This window comes from Nyctibius grandis, chromosome 4, assembly GCF_013368605.1.
Source record: "Nyctibius grandis isolate bNycGra1 chromosome 4, bNycGra1.pri, whole genome shotgun sequence".
Classification (NCBI taxonomy): Eukaryota; Metazoa; Chordata; class Aves; order Nyctibiiformes; family Nyctibiidae; genus Nyctibius; species Nyctibius grandis.
Genome location: NC_090661.1, coordinates 100217532 through 100237323, shown reverse-complemented (window position 1 = coordinate 100237323; position 19792 = coordinate 100217532). Strand labels below are relative to the sequence as shown.

At 41.4% G+C, this 19792-nt stretch overlaps 1 protein-coding gene across 1 annotated transcript in view; it reads right to left on the bottom strand.

Moving 5' to 3' along the window:
• Positions 1-8340: 8340 nt before the first annotated feature.
• Positions 8341-19792, bottom strand: part of HTRA1 (HtrA serine peptidase 1) — a 34776-nt gene continuing 23324 nt past the window's right edge. The window contains exons 4-9 of the mRNA XM_068398657.1: positions 14281-14475; positions 13544-13576; positions 12777-12891; positions 12598-12655; positions 11623-11718; positions 8341-9061 (exon numbers count right to left, since the gene is read on the bottom strand). Of these exons, the coding sequence (XP_068254758.1) occupies positions 8893-9061; positions 11623-11718; positions 12598-12655; positions 12777-12891; positions 13544-13576; positions 14281-14475 (666 nt within the window). The 3' untranslated portion in view covers positions 8341-8892. The remainder of the gene's footprint in view (positions 9062-11622; positions 11719-12597; positions 12656-12776; positions 12892-13543; positions 13577-14280; positions 14476-19792) is intronic.

The window sequence follows — 19792 nt, the reverse complement described above, 5'->3', positions numbered from 1 at the left end:
GGAGTTTACTGTGCTGCAACCGCCTTTGGCTTTGGTGTTCCTGGTTCACGTGAATACAATAATACAATGAATCTACTCTGTCTTGTCATAAGGATGCATGAGTCATCCCTTAAAAAAGAAAAAGACAACAGGCATTGACTTGTTCCATTGTGCCTTTTGTAGCTGCCACCCTACAGTGCAGGAAGATTGGTGTAGTTTTGAAGCAAGAACCTGAGCTAAGAACAGTAATAATACAGGCTTTTACTGAATTGACAAAAATCCTTGAAAGAGAAATAAATACTAACCACAAGCTTTTTCAAACAAGAATTAGCAGAGCACTTCAGGAAAGAATGATTAAAAAAAAGAAAATGTAAGAGTAGATGTTAGTTATTAACAATCATTATTTGTATTTACTAACAGTGCTTCAATGACTACACCATTTGACCTAAAATTTGAGATTTGATATATAGATGGAGGAAACTCACTGTACATAACCAAGGAACAGTGGGAAAAACTTCAGAGCTTAATTTAAATATGATAGTGTAAATATTGCTATAGGGATGCTCATATTTTTCTACTCATTCAGCAGTATCTAATAGAGGGAAAAATTATGGAGACATTTGGGGGTTTGTTGCAATTTTGTAGGTTGTAGTTTCATGATAACAGAAGTTTATTATAGCCCTTTAGCTACAGCACATACTTTGGTCTTAAGCACTATCTACTTGTTAATCATTAAGCTTTCATCCAGTTCAGTCCTCAGTCTATGTTAGCTTTTAGCCCTCTTCCTCTTCAGAAACCTTCCACAGAAAAATTTCCTCCGGCTCTATGCAATTACATTATCACAGGTTTAAGTCCAAAGGCATTGAAGTCTGATCTAAGTTTTTTTCCCTTGGGAAGTTTTGAACATGTTCCAAAACAAGAGGCTGTAACAGTAGCTTGGTTTGCCCATTCACAGCTCCAACCACACCTAAGGAGGTTACTCTTGCTTTCTCCAGCACCCTAAGCTTTTTGATGTTGCAATAAAGGTACCAAAGGTCTGTTGGCTCAGGTGGAGCTGACCTGAGAGCAGCCATTGAAGTCCATTTCCACCTGCCTTGGCCCCAGTCCAGGGCCAGCCTCAATCACACACAATCCAGCGCTAAGGATGAAGACGACACTTTCCAGAGACATCAAAGCAAAGCTGCCCTGCAGTGAGGGCTCCGATGAGCTGTGCTCCATTGCCAACAGCGTCGTGCTCTGCCTCTGCTGTGCCCCATCTTGCGCCATGGTCACCAGAGCACAGCAGGAGAGCAACCTGGCTCATGCAGGCAGCCACAGGCAGGAGACAAGGAAGCACAGCACTTCTTCAAGGCACCAACTTCTTCAAAGATGTTCCATAACATGGAACAAGGATGCTGAGTTGCCTTGAATTCCCCTGGACTGCTTTTATGAATATTTCTGTCCTAATAGACATCACAAAAGTATGCAGTAGAAAGTGAGTACCTTCACCTTTTTCTGTTCTCCCCCTGTTCATCCTTCAACATGCTATATCTTCACCAGGGTAGCAAGACTCAGACAGTATGGTTAAGCTCTACAAGTCATCTACTGCAAATCCGAAACCACCAAAGTAATCTTTTGACTTTTCTCACAAACTCAAGTCAAAATTCAGTGGTCGTACACTGATCATTGTTAAACTGCACAAACCTTCCCAGAGAACAAGTAATGTAAGTCTGGGATAGGGGCAAACACAGAAAATAAGGGAAAATTCATCCCAAATTCTCTATTTCTGAAGCTCTTAAAAACTTTACAGATCCCTTGACAGTGTCCTCCCACTGGGATTTACAATGTTTTTAAGATAATAAAGAATGGGATCGAATGGAAGCCTACAATGGATTTTTACAAAAACTTGTCAGGCAATAGTCCTGAAGTTGCTCTGTGATACATCGAGGACTGAGCTGGTGACATGAGGCTCCAGATGAGATGGAATGGGAAGGTATTTCAGGCTGCTCCCACTTCCTGTCTTAAGTTGTGGCAAGAGAGGAGCTGTAGTATCTGACATTTCTTGTAACAAATCAAATGACACTGTGAACATCTGTGGTGTGGGATTTGATTTGATCTTACTCTGCCTGTTCCTCCAGGACAGAAACAGTATTGAGTAGAGAGCTTTGGCAGACCAGCTTTTAATTAAAAAAATTAAAAAAAAAAAAAAATACTGTGTTCTTCAGGCAATAAAGCAATTTGAGCAGAGGAAGCCCTTGCGTGTGGTAGCAGGGTTTGCAATGGCCCTCAGTGCTTGCAGGAAACCATCACACAGGCTAGAACTGATCCTGATAGAGCTCTTCCTTCTGCACAGCACTCCTGCCTTCTGTGGGGAAGTGCTTTTTTGTTGAACAAGACAAAAAAACCATTTTGGTGAGGATAAATAAAAACAAAACTAATAGATTGTAAGAAACAAATAAGATGCATGTCATAGCTTCAGTATATTATTATCCTTTATGTACATCTATACATGTAACATTTACATGGTTGTAGTCTCTTTTCTGTTACTCCAATAAAATATTCATCTCCCGCTAACCATACTGGTGAAATGCAGCATTCTTTTGCCAGCTACTAGATTGTTCCCCTCTTCAAAAGGAAGGCTTCCTTTCAAGATCCCAGCCTCCAATTCAAAGGAGACGTACCCTTCTCAGCCACAGATGATGACCAACCCTGCTGCCCCATCTCACAGCGGGAGGAACAGGACCGTGATTGTGCTGCCACAACTGCATTCAGCAATTCAAGCTGCACTTCAGCTCCCAGTCTCCCCTGCCCTCAGTGCTACCCTTCTTTTCAAGCTAGATACTGTCTCTGATCATGTTTTCTGATTCAGATGTGAGGAAATGTACTATTGTTCTCCAGTTGATTACAAGTGTATTTTATCACAGGTTTGGTTTGCACCACAGTGCAAACTAGACAGCAAGAGACAGCTAGAGCTTCTTTTCTGTTATCTTTCCCTGTTTCTGGCTGACATCTGCATTTCCCTCTGCATCACCCTCCTCCTGTGAGTGCTCACCCACACGCAGCACCGCTGTACATAGCACCAGCAGCAACTGCTTGATGAGCACCACAGTGAACTCAACCTTGGACACAGCGTGTGCAGTTTCTACAGAGGATGGGGTTGAGATTTTAGCTCCAGTTCGCCCTCTCGTGGACCTACCTGACCAGAGGTTCTTAGAAATACCTATTTCTCCTGTAGGACCGCAGCTGCAGGGTCAGCCCCATGGGCTGCTGCTCGTCTCTCAGGTCTTGGGGGCTTTGGGAAATGGGGACAGCCAGACAGACACAGCAAGACCCCACAGCTACCACAGGGACACAGCCTAAATCACAGCTGTCTCAATCAATAACATCTCCCACCTATATTTTCCTCTGCAGAGCAGTGATCTGCACCATTAGCTCCATTTCAGAGGCAAAAGGAGGGCTAAGCTTCCACTGGAAGCAGCCATAGCCCATGAACAGGAGGCAGAAGAAATGCGTCAACCCCTGTGTGCCTTTTGCCCCAAAACCTCAATGGGATAAGCAGGATGATGCAAAACTTCACTTCTTGTGCCAGTGCTGCAAGAGAGTCATCAGCTGGAAAAGGTCTGAGTTTGCAAGGTTACCTTGGAGTTCAAAAGAAGATGGGATGAATTAGTCCTGAGTAATGGTGCTTAAGCTCTGCATGTTACGGGGCTTCAAATGAAAGCAAGAGAGCACATAAAAATGCAAAGTGCCCGACCAGATTCAGTGCTATGATAACCCTGTTTGGTTTAACAGCAGTTAAAAGTATAAACCTAAGAAAAAATCAGTGAATGTGAATTAAAATGATGAAAGGAATGGAGAGGAGGAAGAGAAGGGAGACTGGTCTGGTTTTATTAGTAAGATGGACCAACTGCTTTAATTATTCAGGGAAGGTAGTTTTATGTATTTGTACGTGAGTCTTTGAATAGAAAATCCTTTCTGTAAAAAAAAAAAAAAAAAAAAAAAATGACATGGACATGGTTTTCCATAACAACTTTTCATCTCAATCTGCTTTGAAAAAATTTCTATTTATCAGAGACACTCATAGGAAGGTGCTGCGTGGAAGAACCAGACCATTTGAGCCACGTCTGCGCAGTGAGTCTGGCAACAACAGCTACAGACAAACCAAGCAGTTGCCACCACACAGTGCTCTAATCCCACAGACTGAGGCAGACACATTCCCTTCCTGGCGGATCGATAGCTTTGTACCCATACCCACGGTAAGACGGTAATTCACACAAGCAGCAGTTTTCTAGCACCTTCGGGGGATCAGTTAATTGTAACTGCTTAGGGCAACAGCCACAGAAAGCTGACGGAGCACGTTCCAACAGCAGTACCCTGCTGTAACACAGCCCATTTCCCTCAGATACTCACACTGCAAACTTCCTGAAAATCACTGTGCTCTCTGCATAAACACTGAACAAAAAAGGAATGAATAGAACAAATATTTAATTTTCCTCTCCAGCATGTTATGCAGTATTTCCAAGCTACTAAAGTTAATTCTTTACCAAATTCAGTAAATTTGACTCCCATGCTTTAGCTCTGACTCATTTTCTCTCTAATCAATTCCTAATTATTATGCATTTCCTCGGAGAGTTTCTGAGGACAGATACTGCAGTACCATGACTACTAAACAAAACCATGAAAATTGGAGGAAAACTTTCCAGAAAATGCAGATTAAATTGATGAGCTGCTCTGGTCGCTTTCTGCCTCACTTGCTCTGTCCAATTAGTCGAATTATACATGCACTGGTTTTAGCAGTGATTTGGTGCAATAAATAACACTTAACAAATCAAGTTATTGCATATTCACAGAGTAACAGTGCAAAGAGGCTAAACTGGATTAATTCCTAAGGCTCAGTGCGTCCAGCCCTGACTTCCCAGCATCTTGCAGAAGAGAATGGAGTTCGGGGGTTGAGTGGAACAAAACAGATGTTGTGTCAGACAGCTGGACACACAGTGTCGGACGTACAGATGTACACTGTACACACACTAAGAATGTAAAGTCAGCAAACCTCTCTGCTACGCATTTCTATACAGTCAAGAATGACGATGGCCTTCACATGATGAGTGATGCTACCAGTCCCTTGGCCTCCAGGTAACTTAATCCAATGCTGGTCGAATTTTGTGATCCAGATGGGAGGATGCTGAGCTGAGGTTTGCATCCTAACGTCCAAGGTACAGCAAGATGAGGCAGGCCTTTAGCCATCACTTCTCTGCCTGGCTCCTTCCCGTCTCTTAGGATTGCTTCTGCCTCTCACTGTGAAGAAAGCCTCGCAACAGCTCATTGACATTTAACTTCAAAGTCTGATTTAACGTCAGCCCAGGGTGTAATTTCGGCTTCCTTTCGCTGACAGTCATCAGCAGTGCTAACGGGAAGAGCAAAGGGATGGGGGAAACTGAGTGAAGGATGCCAAGTCACATCCTTATTTTCTGGCTGGAAGAGGAAACAGTGTGAAATAATACGGGAATTTAGGAACAGCAGGAATAATCTCAAATATAATTCAGTCAAAGAGATCCCTGGAACCTCCGATGAACATTTCTTTATTCTCAGTCTAAGGATGAGGACTCCTGCAGTGACCTACCATTGCCTGCAAATAAATACTCAGTGGCACTCATTATTCACTGCTCTGGGCTGGTGACTACTGGCTTCTTGATCACCACTATTTCTCCTGGATATTTGCAACTGCAATTTTAATCACCTCTACAGAATTTTTCTGGTATGTAAGAACATGTATATAATCTAATGCCTTACTAGATGTCTCTCTCACTGTAATTTGGAAAGACGTCATTTTAAAAACATCCTCAACTTCTTTAATATAAATACAAAGTAGTTATGGGGAGGGAGGGGAAAAAAAGGAAAAAAAAAGTCCCTCTGGTATTAAAACCACACGACTTTACTGCTTGGCATATAAGCCATGGAAACCAGACAATTGTTAGTCATGATCATTTCTTTTACAGCTCGAGACGTTTCCCTCATGGAATAAGTGAATTAGCTTTTCAAAACTACCTCCGAGTGTAGCCACACGTAGCCATCTACTCAGCATCACATACACAGCAACTCCAGTTTCCATTTCAGACATTCCAAAATACTGAAAATCAAGCCAGAATGTCCAATTTCCCTGATTTAGCATCCAACACTTGCTGAAATTTCCAGGAAACTGATATTTATACAAGCTGTGCCAAAGCTATTCTGTACAAAGTATTTTCAATTGCACTTTGGAAAGAACTGTGCGTTGAAGCAACAAAGAATAAAAACCTTTCCTAATCTATAACCCAATAATACATCAAAAATACATGCTAATCAATTGTATTAAAGACAAACTTTGCTTTTGTGTCTCTGCTTATCAGTATTATTAAATACTTGAAAAATATTTAGAGACAATTTTGATTGTAAGAAACCATATGGGTAGCTACAAACATGGTTGGATACTAGCAGAGTAAATTCTAACATTTTTTTCAGGATATGCATGTGGTTCTGGATCTGATGCAAAGAAATTAATCATAAATTAAAAAAAAAAAAAGATAAATCAGAAAACCACTTTCAAATATATGATGAAAAATGACTGGCTGCAATAAGAGACCATCTTGCATCCCACTAGATGGAGCTACGGGCTAGAAATCCGGTCAAATATTTCACTAATCCCAGTGGCGCAGGAAAACCATTTACAGAAGTCAAGTTCATTCACCTCTTTCCTATTGCACATGCAAGTCCGAACCGTCGTCCTGCAGCATTTATGCCTCATAGCAGCATCGGTGTAAAGCACAGGCATAAAGATGTGCTGTGCTAGAGAGACCATCGGTAAGCCCAAAGCAAAGCAGCTAGCTAGAAACCAAGCAAAAAAAAGTTAACGGGTTTGCATATTAAGACACCACAACAACAAACAATAGGAACAAAGAAAACAACTAGCTCTGTAAATTATGCAACCACTTGTTTTGAAATAAAAAGGCAGATGAAAAATAACTTCGGTTTTAAATATAATTTCCTGGTTTCGGGGCTTTAGCTTATTTTTTGCTAGTTAAGCCAACTTGGTTGAGGTGCTGTAGCAGAGAAGGTAGGTGGGATTTTTTTTAATTCACTTTTGTTGCGAGCTGCATGTCACCACACTATGCACTACAGAGGGCACGGATGGTCTGCAAAATATAATACCACTTCAACAGGAAGCTGAAATATGAATCAACATCAGTAAGACGAACTTGTGGTGCAAATATACTACAAACAACTCTGCAAGATCATTCTACTTTGCATCTTTCATGCTAGGAAGTATCGTAGACCTTCAGCGCTTGGCACCATTAATATCTTGGCAGATTTTCAGACATGTGTGATTTACCACAGCACAAGTAATTCAGTAATGAGGTGTTCAGTCATGTCAAGTGTCAATACACTGTATGACTGTGTAAATTTATACTGATCCAGGTGAGTAAGGGCAGGCACTGGCGCTTAGCGATACAGAAGCTCCCCAAATTAGGATAAACTGGCTGAAACAGAACTGAAATACAGCTGGTGGGAGAAGCAATGCTGTCAGGGGTCTAGAAGATTTCTTGCTGTAACTGCATGGAACACAGCCCTTTCTCTAGAAATCATAAACTGCCAGGTACCCAGTTGAAAAGTTTTACTAAGAAGCAGTTTCCAAAAGAAGAGCATGTTTAGGAATGACAGTCACCAAACTTGTCTACAGCCCTTGGATTTATTCTCTGAGATACATATTTCAACAGAGGAAAGGAAAGGCTGCTTAGCCTATTGTTTACCCAATGCGTAATTACACTGTAATTAAATTTAGTTGATTGTTCTCCTTCACAGTAAGACAATCCCATTCACTACCCAAGCTTCAAGGGCAGCCATAAATACACGTATAAAGATTAGTCTCTATGTTAGAGGAATGCCCAATATCCTAGTCAAAACCAGGTCCTATCATACACACACCAGCACTCAAGATTATGAATAAAACTGCTTGTTTGAAAGAGCTTGAGGCCAGATCTACAACGGTTACAAACATCCTAACATCTGAGCTAGAATGGTATAGGATCTGTGATCCACCATATGACAATTTCTATAATGGGCAAATGGATTTCAAGGCATTGGTGAAGTTGGAATTAAAACAATACAGCAAACATACTAACATCTGGAAGACAGGCAATATGCTATAGCCAATAAGACAAATTTGAGCCAGCCATGCTAAGAAAAGCAGATGCACAAGAGCGCAAAACCAAGCACATACCGAAAAATAAGTGTTTTGGTTTATGATGATAAAAAGGAGACCCATCAGGACATCCTTTCAGGCAGATGTGCTGTTCAAAGAAAAGCATTCCAGAAGAGGAAATAAAATGAATCACTCACAAGAAGAAGTACTGTTGAATTGTTTTAATAACACTAGGAAAATATCATAGTATTAAAATCCTGCACGGGATCCTCAAAAGGTTATTTTGGTTGGGATTTCTTTGTGTTTATAAACCAAACTTTTTTACCCAGTTGTGTTTTCTTTTAAACCAACTACTCCTTTACAACGGTATTTCCAGTTAAAACACAGCTAACCTATAAATACCTGAATACCACAACACACATTGTGTGCGTGGGTTTTGTTTAAATCTTAGCGGAAATTATGGTAAATCTATTCAACACAGGGAAGCGAACATCGATTTGTTAAGCGGGGAATGTAATAGCCAGTAAAGAATACATTGCATACATAATACAGAAGGAAAAAAATTATCGTCTGGAGTACGTGAAATTACACTGATTTTGCACCTTAAACCTATTAGAAGTTACTCTGTTGGCCAATACTAATCCACTGAACAAGCAGAATGTTGGTCAGAAGTCTAACGTTTCCTGTACCAGCACAGAGAGAATATAAGCAGTCCAACGCTGTTAAAAGAAAACATGAAATCCAGCTCATGTTTCTGGTTAGGGATCGATTTCTTCAGGAACTACTGTTAACATAACATCTTCATTGCCCCTGCGTACGACCATGTTCAACGTACTGTCCTTTTTAATAATGTCACTGACATCACTGGCTGAACTTATCGACTGTCCATTGATGCTTATAATCACATCGTTGTCCTTCAGGCCACCACTGAAAATACAAAGCAGCAATGTATTATTATAATTGCCATCGCATTGTCTTTACAATATTGTTTTAAAAAAAAAGATCACTGGATTTTTTCTATTTCCCACCCAACGGCAGTTGCACAGAGAGACAGTGGGCAGGCAAGAAGCAATCAGAACTTATGAAGCGGTGAAGATTACAATACAATGCAGAAACCTCAGAGATCAGATGGAGGTACAAGTCGGATGAACCCCATATTTCACTCTCTACAGAGGAATTCACTATTGCAAATAGTGCAATAATTTTGCAACAAGGATCCTAGATGCTGATTCGGTAGAAGAGATAGAGGTGTATTTTTCCTTTAAAATAATTGCGACAAGGCACTCATTTCAGAAGGGAAATTTTTCGAGCTTTTATTCACGTATACATAGCAAAGCAATCTGAGTGGCACCGTGTTAACACATGAGGAATTTTGGTCCCGGATCCATGCTGTTCTCCATACATAGGTTACTGGCAGCCACTTCACCTTACCTTCGTGTTTTAAACCTGAGCAGAATAACACATGCAGGGATCTAGCCCAGTCACCACTAATGCATGTGAGTCCTTCCCCCTGCCTGCAGCCCCCAGAATCTCTTCTCCTGACCTCAGCACCGTATGCAAATCAAAACCAAAACCTTCCCGACTCAAAGCAAGACGGGGCAGAACCAGAGCCAGCACCACAAGGCTCCTCTGCCCGGGGCCACAGGTCTCTCCCTGAGCTGGCTGAGACTGCTGCTGGGACCAAGAAATGGGGTGGTGAGGGATACCATCGACCACAACGTCTTGCCCGGTCTTGCACAACGGTCTGGCTCCAAGTTATGGAAATATTAACCAAGTAACCAGATCAGACATGATTCAGCCCTTCAGCATAATCCTTCTTCACAAAACCACAGAGCAGTCATCGACCTCTTCCGCCCGCAGAAAATGCCTTACATGAATGTCTCCTGCAAGCAGGATGCCTTGGCCAACATTTGCAACAAATCTGGTTGCCTACCGAAGGCATGGCTTAAAACATTTTAATGGAAGAAACCATTCCAGATTATCTTGGTCTCATGCAGCCTCTTCTCTCAACTCATACCCAGGACAGGTAGGTGCAGAACTGCTCTGATCCCCTACCCAGCAGGTCTACACAACGCGCATGGGAGAGGAAATCAGCAGAATGGGGAAACCCACAGGCAAGGGGACTAGGAGTGGGGGAGACAGAGCAAACATGGGATGCATTTTAATTTCCAGGCCAGCCTTTGAATGAAGCATCCTGATTTGAGTTTGCCTTCAAGTTACGAGGCTACATTGCCTCACGTTTCTTCTACCTCCAAAGGTCCTTCTCCCACTCTCTGTTAACTATTATCCATACTCCTGTAATGATTTTTCTGCACCTTCAGATTGGACCTGCATGTCAAGGCAGTAAGCTCAGTCCCACACTGGAGCAGCCATGCTATTCCTACGCTAACTGCAGTTTAATTCCACATTACAGATACACCAGCATTCTGCATGAACAGCGCTGCCAACAAGAATTATCTACACAAAGCAGCAATAATTTAGAAAGCAAGACAGACAGCTAACGCTGTATGTCTTACAGCGGCATCCAAACTGTAACAAAAAGACATCATCCAACCACCCTCACAGTCTCCCTAAGAGAAAACTTATGCCTGCTCAAAGCAGCTTTCTGCCCACATGCCTTAGTGCTACATATGCATCTTTCTTGCCACAAAGATTTACTCTTCTCTTAAATGATCTCTAGCTTCAGAAAATTAATAAAGTTTCCTATTTCCTACCCTGGGTTACTGAGTGGTTTTGTATTAACCAAACTCTGAAGGGAATGTGTCTCCAGCAAGAGCCAGCCAGACCAGTGCCAGTGATCACAGACCAGACGCCGTACTTCAGCCAGGCATCTCGTGAAGCGTGGTACCAACCAGCACATGAGGTTCTGAGCAAATATTGAATAACACGAAGAAAAAGAGCAGTTGGCCAAAACCGAAAGCTCTTCCCAGTAACATGACTCCTGACAAAGCTCTCGCACGGAAGAGTGTTTGCTGCCCAGAGGGGATTTCACCCCCGATGGAGGCATGCCAGGAGAGCTGATGGGTTTGCCCAACACGGAGGTGCATGGGCTGAGATGGACACGTCTTCACAAGGTGGACACAAAGCTTCTCCCTTGCCCTCCTACAGGAGTGACTAGCAGGGCCGTAGGGAGCATGCACAAGCAAACATCTTTATTCAGCACTGGCATCGGTACAACAGATGTCTTGGAAGCGATCACCGAGAAAAACGAAAAATGAGTTTTCAGCCCACTGAATCCTTGTGCTTTCGGCCAGGAACGCTGACCGGGCTTCGCTGCAATACCCTGATACATTCGCAATATTGCCCATCAGGGACTGGACTGAAACCACAAACTGATTTCCAGTAGACAACCTAATCGGTATCAGATGGTTGTAATTTTTTTTTAATTTAGCATAATCAAGATAGCCAGTTAAGCAGGGAACATTCTCCATTGTTACCTCCTTAAGTCAGTGGCAGTGGTTTTGAGAAAAAAAAGTAGTTCAACTTACGCTTCAGCTGGTGTTTCTGGAATTACTTCAATAACATAGGCCCCAGAGACAACATCAGGAAAGTCTTTATGGCGATCCTTCAGCTCTCTAGCTTTGCTGGGAAATGAAGAAACAGCAACAAAAATATTTTGACAAGATGGAAAAAAAAAATCATGCATTTTTACTCAGTTAACTCACTTAACATACACTAGCTGAGGTATTTTACACATGTTGATGTGACACTTCACAGTTTGTTTTAACCCTTAAATATTTCAAGAATCGTTATACTTTTTGCATGCATACTGTTTTTTAATGCCTATTTCTGGTGAAGACAATCTTTTCAACAGATACAGAGGATCTGAGTTAAAACATTTCAAAACTTGGTCATGACTTTAGGACTAGCAGATCCTGAACACCTAAAAAAAGCCCCTTCAGTTTTCAATGCTTTGTTATACCTCTGGTCCTGCACATGTGAAAACTTCTGGTTATTTCTACAGGACACAGTACCACCTGCTCAGGAGTCTTTTCTGGTTTGAGTATTAACAACATGCAAAGCTTCATTTTACATAAAGCAACTTGTTTAATGGAAATAATTGTATAGAAATGGAAATATGCATGTAGCTGCTGTAATTCTTGAAAACATACTGTCCTGTTTTCTCCTTGACCCACAAGACAGCACAGGGCAGATGGTAACAACAGTAGTGGAGCCCTGGGACAAATCAACAATCACTAACCATTCTCTTCTGAAGCATTAAGGAAAAGAGAAAGTCAGAGAGTTGTTTAAAAACTAGCTCATACAAGAGTCTACAGGAGAGCTGAACCATGTAGCAGATGCAGAGAAAAAGCTAGCAAAACTGGCTGCGAGTTGTCACCAGCACCTACAGAGGCACACGCTGCTGGTTCATCCCCCTGGTTGTTTCTGCAGATCATGAGCTTGATCCAAATTCATGCAGTGACCACACTTCGGAAAGGTGAGGAACCACCACTCTTACTTACCTAGGAGTTAGAGACATCATTCGAATGCCAATGTACTTCTTTTTGGTTATAGCTTTTCCTACAAAAAGGAAAACAGGTCTTGATCGATTGCTCGCACTAAAAGAGCCTCAAAGGATGTTGACTTTCTGGTTTATTATTATTTTCATGTTTTTCTCTTTCAAAGCAGTGAAGTACTGTACCTTTAGCTTGTCTGTCGTGGGATTCAGTTAGGAACTTCTTGATTTTATCCGATGGGATAGCAAACGAGATCCCTGCTGTAACTTTTAATGTGTTAATTCCAATGACTTCACCATCCTGGAGAAAAAAGAAATTGTTATTAGCAAATGTGAAGCGTCTTGAAGAGAAATGGATGACTTCTTCCAAGTTGGGTTCTGCAACCTGCTTCAGTTGTTCTCTCTTGGGCTTATCCACACCTGCTGCAAGGTCAGCTCTGACTGCGTTCTATGATATCAGCAAATAAACCCTAATAAATACATGGCAAACCAGCAAATAAATATATGGGTTTTTCAGCCCCCTCAGTGTGATTCAAAATAAAGGGGTAGATACGTTTTTGAAACATTAAACTGAGTTTCAGTATGCAAAAAATATTGCTGGCTGCATGGTATACAGTGAGGGCAAACGCCTCAACTTTAAAATGTGCTTTTTACTTCTTGCAAGGCACGGGCAAAAAAAATTGGGCATTACACTTGCTCAAAACTATGCAAACCATAAACACCTTAAATATTAAAATCCAAGCATATCTTGTGATTTGCCAACATAAACACAGACAAGTGATTAGTAAGAACCATGTGAATTTTGTGTCGTCAGCCAGATATCAAAAGCTCTGAATCACATTTCTGGTGTGGGGGTTTTGTTTGTTTGTTGGTTTGGGTGGGGTTTTTTGTTTTTAAACTAAAAAGTAAAACGTAGTAATCTTGACACTAAGCAAACTTAAAGAAACTCTTACCAGATTTACTAGGGGTCCTCCGGAGTTTCCATACTGAAAATAAACATGGCAGGAACATGTTTTAATATCTACCTCTTAATTAATGGCAAGCAAAACATAACAGAAACTTTTGAAATATTTCTGTAGTAATTTTTTCACTGTCTATTAAATATGTACAACAGAACACTCTTAACATCCAAACCCATTAACTGCACTTAACATCACCCCTCTTAGCTGAGCTTTGCAAAGACTTAGTCCTTCTTCTCTTGCCAGAGTAAGTTAAGAAAGCCAAGGTTTTTCTTTTGTTTTAACAGTAGCATGCTAGCGACTCAGAAGATCTTAGGACAGCTCTGGGAGCTGTTAGTGAAGATTTCTTACAAGGCCAACAGTAGAAGTACAAAAACTATTGTTTTGCCTTAATGCAGAAACAAACTTGAATCCATAAACTAAGCTTGGCTTCTTTTTAGAAAACATGATGGATTTTGAAAAGATACTTATTCGCCAGAGAATACTGCCTCCTCCCTTGCAATCTGTAAGAATTTTGAAGTGAAGGCAGATATTGTACTTGGTGTGGTTCCTTGGGGGATTTTTAAACAACAATCAAGTGCTGCTGCACCACACATGTCCATATTTACACAGATAAAAGAAAAGCCAGCTATGCTCACTGTTCTTAAGAATTGTATCACTGGTGACATTTTCAAAGCAACTATTCAAGAAATCTAAGAGCTGAAGGGGAGGAGGTTCAGAGTGGGACCTACATTGATGATGGCATCTGTCTGAATATAGTCCATATCGGAGTTGCGGAGCCCCAGCTCCTTCCCTCCACGCTGAGTGGTACTAACGATGCCCGTAGTCACTGTGTTTTGAAGGGAAAATGGACTTCCAATCGCGACCACAAATTCTCCTGGCCTCAAGTCTGCAGACTGACCAAGCAGAAGAACTGGCAATTTACCCTACAAATAAAAATAAATTTAAAAAAAAAGAAGAACGAAGAAAAATTCAGATGTTGTTAAGACAGTACTACACCAGCAGAACAAATTCTACAGAAACATAAACACATTAATAGGGCAGAGGGAAAGAGAGAGGCTTTAATCCTTCGGGGATTTTGCTTGCTGTTTTCTTTGAATATTCAATGTGGCTCTGTACAGAAATACCTCAATGAACTTGTGCTCTAAAGACTGGGCTCTTTAGGCTGTAGGAGTAGTTTTTCCACAACAGGTACCCATTAAACCAAAAACAATTAGAAGACCAAAGGAATATTTATGCTCTGCTGTACAAAGCAAACATCTGATGATACTAGGAGTACGTTGTTTCCAATAGCTTCTTGAAATAATTAGCCAAAAGCTGCTGAAGTAAAAATAATATACTGTTTAAGAGTGAACACTAAAGAGTCAGGAAAGCAACAGCTGAGGTGTATCAAACATACATATGTACAGTTAAAAGCATTTTATATTCTCATAAGACACCAGCTAATGTTTCATCTTACTTTTTTATCAATGGAGTATCTCTTCTAAATAATTATATTGCCTCCTACATACATTGATGTCTTCTTCTGAAGTTGTTAGGATTTAAAGACTTTATGGGATTTTTCTGTTATGACAGTAGGGGATACCATTATATTTTCCTTTCAAGATCTTATCTCTAAACATATGAATTATCATGTTATTGAAGACATTCCCACTAAGACACAAAACATTCTATAAATCCAGCATCAAGAGAGATCACTGCAATTTACAGCAATTAAAAAAAAAAAAGGGAGGGAAGGTTGGATCCACACACTCTTGCCAATGTAATGGATCAAGGGAACTGAGTATGGTTTCTCCAAGACATTTTGTATCTGCACAGGAACTGAACTGGCTGGATAACAGATGATTCAAACTGGACCCATAACCCCTCCACAGCAATCAGAAAACAGCTGGGAAGTTCTTAAGGCCTCCTACTCAGCAAGTGATTAAGAGGGGTGTTCTGAAACAGACCATATTTCAAAGAAATACTTCGCCTTTATTTATCACCTGCCTGTAAAATGCACATTGAGCTCCATTTCTCCTTTGCTTCACATTTTTAAAAATCAGTCTTTAGCCTTTCAGTGGTGTTAAACGTTTTTTTACTCCTTTTTTGTTTAATCTGTTGTCCAAACGATCCTGACCCTCCCCAGGTATTTAACTACATATTTAATCATGTCATTAGACCATTTCTATTAGCATCGATGCACCTGGACATGTATAAATTTTGACTTAAGCATCTGGAGGATTAGGAGGTTACTGAACCCTAAATCAAAACAGAAGAAGTCTGAAGGGATGCATCTTTTGCTTGGCAAAACTAACATTACCATAGCTTTCCTCCAAGCTTGCCCCACTTCAAAATTCATTTATTTTGCTCAACAAACCCAGCCCCAAAAGGAAAAAGGCATTAGTATAAACTTTCAAAACTGGGTCAGTGATTCTAGATGCAGTGGAAATCCCACATAGAAATCAGTTTAAACCAGTTTCCAAGAAGTGGGTAACATAGTCACTTTATTAAAAAACAGGGTACCTTCAAGGTGTTCTTGAGCTGTGTACCTAAAATGGAGGTACAAATTGGCTTAATACCTCTCCTTGTAATTCATTCCTTCTGGAAAACTTTTTCATCCTATACCTGTTCCAAAGCACACAGATTTATGTGCCTATACTTGATGGGATCATAAAGACTGTGTGCTCACATAGCAAAGAAACAAGGCAATATTTAGTATGCCCTGATTATTTGTACAGATTCCCAAAATTTTGGCAAAAAGGGAAAATATTATGTGTTTAAATTGGAAATCAAGGGCTAGCTCTTTAGGGGTCTTTTGTCACCAACAGTTTGAAAGTCTGTATCGGTCAGTCACCGTTGGGGCAAAAATCCACTAATATAAACTAACCCAAATGCCCATCACTTTGTAATTTTCATGCACAGTTTTATGTCAAATGACCTAGGAGATACACAATGGCTGCAAAGTAGAATGGAAAAAAATGAAAGACATCAGTCATCACTATATGCCACTGCAAATACAGAAACTATGGTTTTAATATTTGACAAGTCTGGTCCTGTGTATCCGTTGTAACAATCCCACCAGCAAAATTTTACTCAGATGAACAGATTGTTTCAATAAAACTCATTGCCAAATCCCAGACAGGATAAGATGCTCTACGGAAACTTAGCCTTTAGTCTCCAGACAGCAAGAAAATAATTAACCAACTGCTTGTTAAACAGAATCAGTTGGAAGAGCAACAGAATAGGCAGAAGAGTAAGGAGAAAAACTTTCCCTTTCTAATTATCGTTCAGAGGAAAGTTTTTGCAACCAGCAATGCCCTACTATTAAATAATAATTATCCGTGGCCCCTATCAGTGCTGCAGCCAAGGCTGTGGTTTAATTCTGAGAAGGATTCAATGGCGATCCCCAGTTTCCCCATCGCGTTTGCAGCGCAGCAGACAAGCAGCAACATCCCAAGGCAATGCTGCTGAGCAGTTCATCATCTCAGACCACGGCCCTGACTCCAGGGGACCTCTCTGGTACAGCGGGGAAGAGGCAGCTACGATTAGCTGTGCTGGGAAGCACGCAGCATATGCAACACAAACAGCCCCATATGGGTATTGTTTGGATAGAGGGAGCACCCCGGCCCTTCCTTCTCTCGCCAGATGCTATTAAGCTTACGTAGCACGTGTTTTCAAGATGTCGTTGGTCAAGAAGTGCATCTCTTTTTGGCACCGCTTTTCCTTATTTAAAAAAAAAAAAACAAACACACAAAAAGTGGCTTTTGTTTGTATCCTGAAAACGGATACTTTACCGAGAAAGTGGACATTTATCAGCAAATGAAACACAGACAAGCAAAAGAAAACAGAAATATTTTTTTTTTCATTAACAGAAATAAGAGACTGGTCATGTACAAAGTTGAAGATTTATACAATGTTCCTGAGTTATAAAAACAGTCACAAAGCCAAAATTGTACTTGGCAGCAGAAAGAAAATACATGAAGAATCTCTGACTAATACAATTACTTTTGATTGTGCTGACTTTTCAAGCCTCTGCCTATACTAGCTAGGCTTCAGTTCAAAGTCTAGCGCTGTATGGATTGGCTGTGGGTCATCTGTGTGATTCAACATGCCTTCTGGAAAGAGTTTGGCTAACCTTTACTTTGCTAGGAACAAAAATCAATTGCAAAAATTGCCTTGCTCTGCACAGCCGGTCTAGGGAAGTGATCGTCCCTCTGTACTCGGCACTGGTGAGGCCGCACCTTGAATACTGTGTCCAGTTCTGGGCCCCGCACTTCAAGAAAGATGTTGAGGTGTTGGAGCGAGTCCAGAGGAGGGCAACCAAGCTGGTGAAGGGTCTGGAGGGTATGACCTATGAGGAACGGCTGAGGGAGCTGGGGTTGTTTAGCCTGGAGAAGAGGAGGCTCAGAGGTGACCTTATTGCAGTCTACAACTACCTGAAGGGAGGTTGTAGTGAAGTGGGAGTCAGCCTCTTCTCCCAGGCAACTAGCGCTAAGACAAGAGGACATAGCCTCAAGCTTCGCCAGGGGAGGTTCAAGTTGGACATTAGGAAGAATTTCTTCTCAGCAAGGGTCATTAGCCATTGGAAGGGGCTGCCCAGGGAGGTGGTGGAGTCACCATCTCTGGAGGGGTTAAAGAAAAGCCTGGACATGGCACTTAGTGCCATGGTCTAGTTGACATGGTGGTGTCAGGGCAATGGTTGGACTTGATGATCCCAGAGGTCTCTTCCAACCTGATTGATTCTGTGATTCTGTGATATTATGAAACATAGCTTTGGGAAACGTGTTCTCTATGCATTCCCTAGAATATGTACAGCCTTATGTAAAAATACACTATCTCAAGATAACTACAAATGTAACTAATGCATTCGATTTGTCATATTCTGTTAACCCAGAGAATTCACTTTTACCTGTTACATAGCCCCATGCCATGGGGAGGGGATGGGAGGACCACCCACACTGGTATCTATCCCACTTAAAGAACAACAAGGATGTTGTTATTATCCCAAGGTCTCTCACAGTTGAGAAAGAGCTCCAAGGTCTGGGAGTCTACGTGGTAAATGAAAGTTAGTGGGGCTTGAGTACTGCACAGTGTGGTGCAGAGTGCGCTAACAGCACTGCAAATAAATGCTCTCATTAGTGCCTCTACACGTAAATGCCATGAAGAATTGGTTATGAAGAATATATGCACTGTAGTGGCTTTAAATTTTGGGGTTTCTCTCTAAAAAAAGCTTAAAAATAACATTGCCTCATCCAGAACTAAACTTCCCATTATCAAAAAGCCCAAGTATTTATTTAAATTGTAGAGGTGGTTTTGAAGTGAAATCAGTACAAAACCCATCAAAATCCCTGGGCATCAAGTGATTGGGTGGGAAGTATGTCCTTCTGCAGTCCCCAAGAGGAGCGCTGGAGATGCAGGGCGAGCACTTACAGCAGTGGTTGTTAACTAGAATCGTGTCAAAACACCCTGCCTGTGCCCTCACACCCTTCCAGGATGTTAAGGCAGTCGCTGTAAACCAAGTTTAAGTGCTTGGGTCTCAGGCCCTTAATAACTATACTTAATAAATGGGCACTCTTCCATTTTTACATAACATCTGACGGTCATCAGGATGACACAACTACTGTTACAACTCGTGATTCTCTTCAGTTACCTATAGATTTGCCACAACAGTTAATTAAAATCCCAGGCAAACGAGTATGCCTTGCAGCGCAATGAACAGGGAGCCAGAAACACCCAGCACCTAAACCCAGCTTTCCCAGTGACTCACTGCATGACCTTGGGCAACACATAATGTCTTTTCTTTCCCTCCGTTTTTCTTTTGATGAAGCCTCAGGGCTCTGCTGGGATCTGTTTACTCAATAAAACAAATCTGCAAGCAGGCATTCTGCAAGCACACAGAAATAGGACTAAACATGCAAAACCATAAGTGGCACATGACTCACTGTTTACACCCAGACAGAAAAGGACACATTAATTAGTGTTAATATTTTAAGCCTTCCTCATCCCAAAGGGCTTCAGACATTTTTATACACAGATTTGACTCAAACCCTGGATAAACATAACTCCCACAAAATGGAGAGCTGCATAGCACCACGAGAAACAGCTTCACCCAACGATCAGATGAGACTGTCCTATGGATGGCAAGCAGCAACTCGGCATGGGAGGCTAGGAGAAGTCTAGAAGAACATCATCATCAGCCAGGAGCCAGAAGTTCACCTGACGTACATGAGCAACGTAACTTGAGCAAGGTAAAATCAGTGG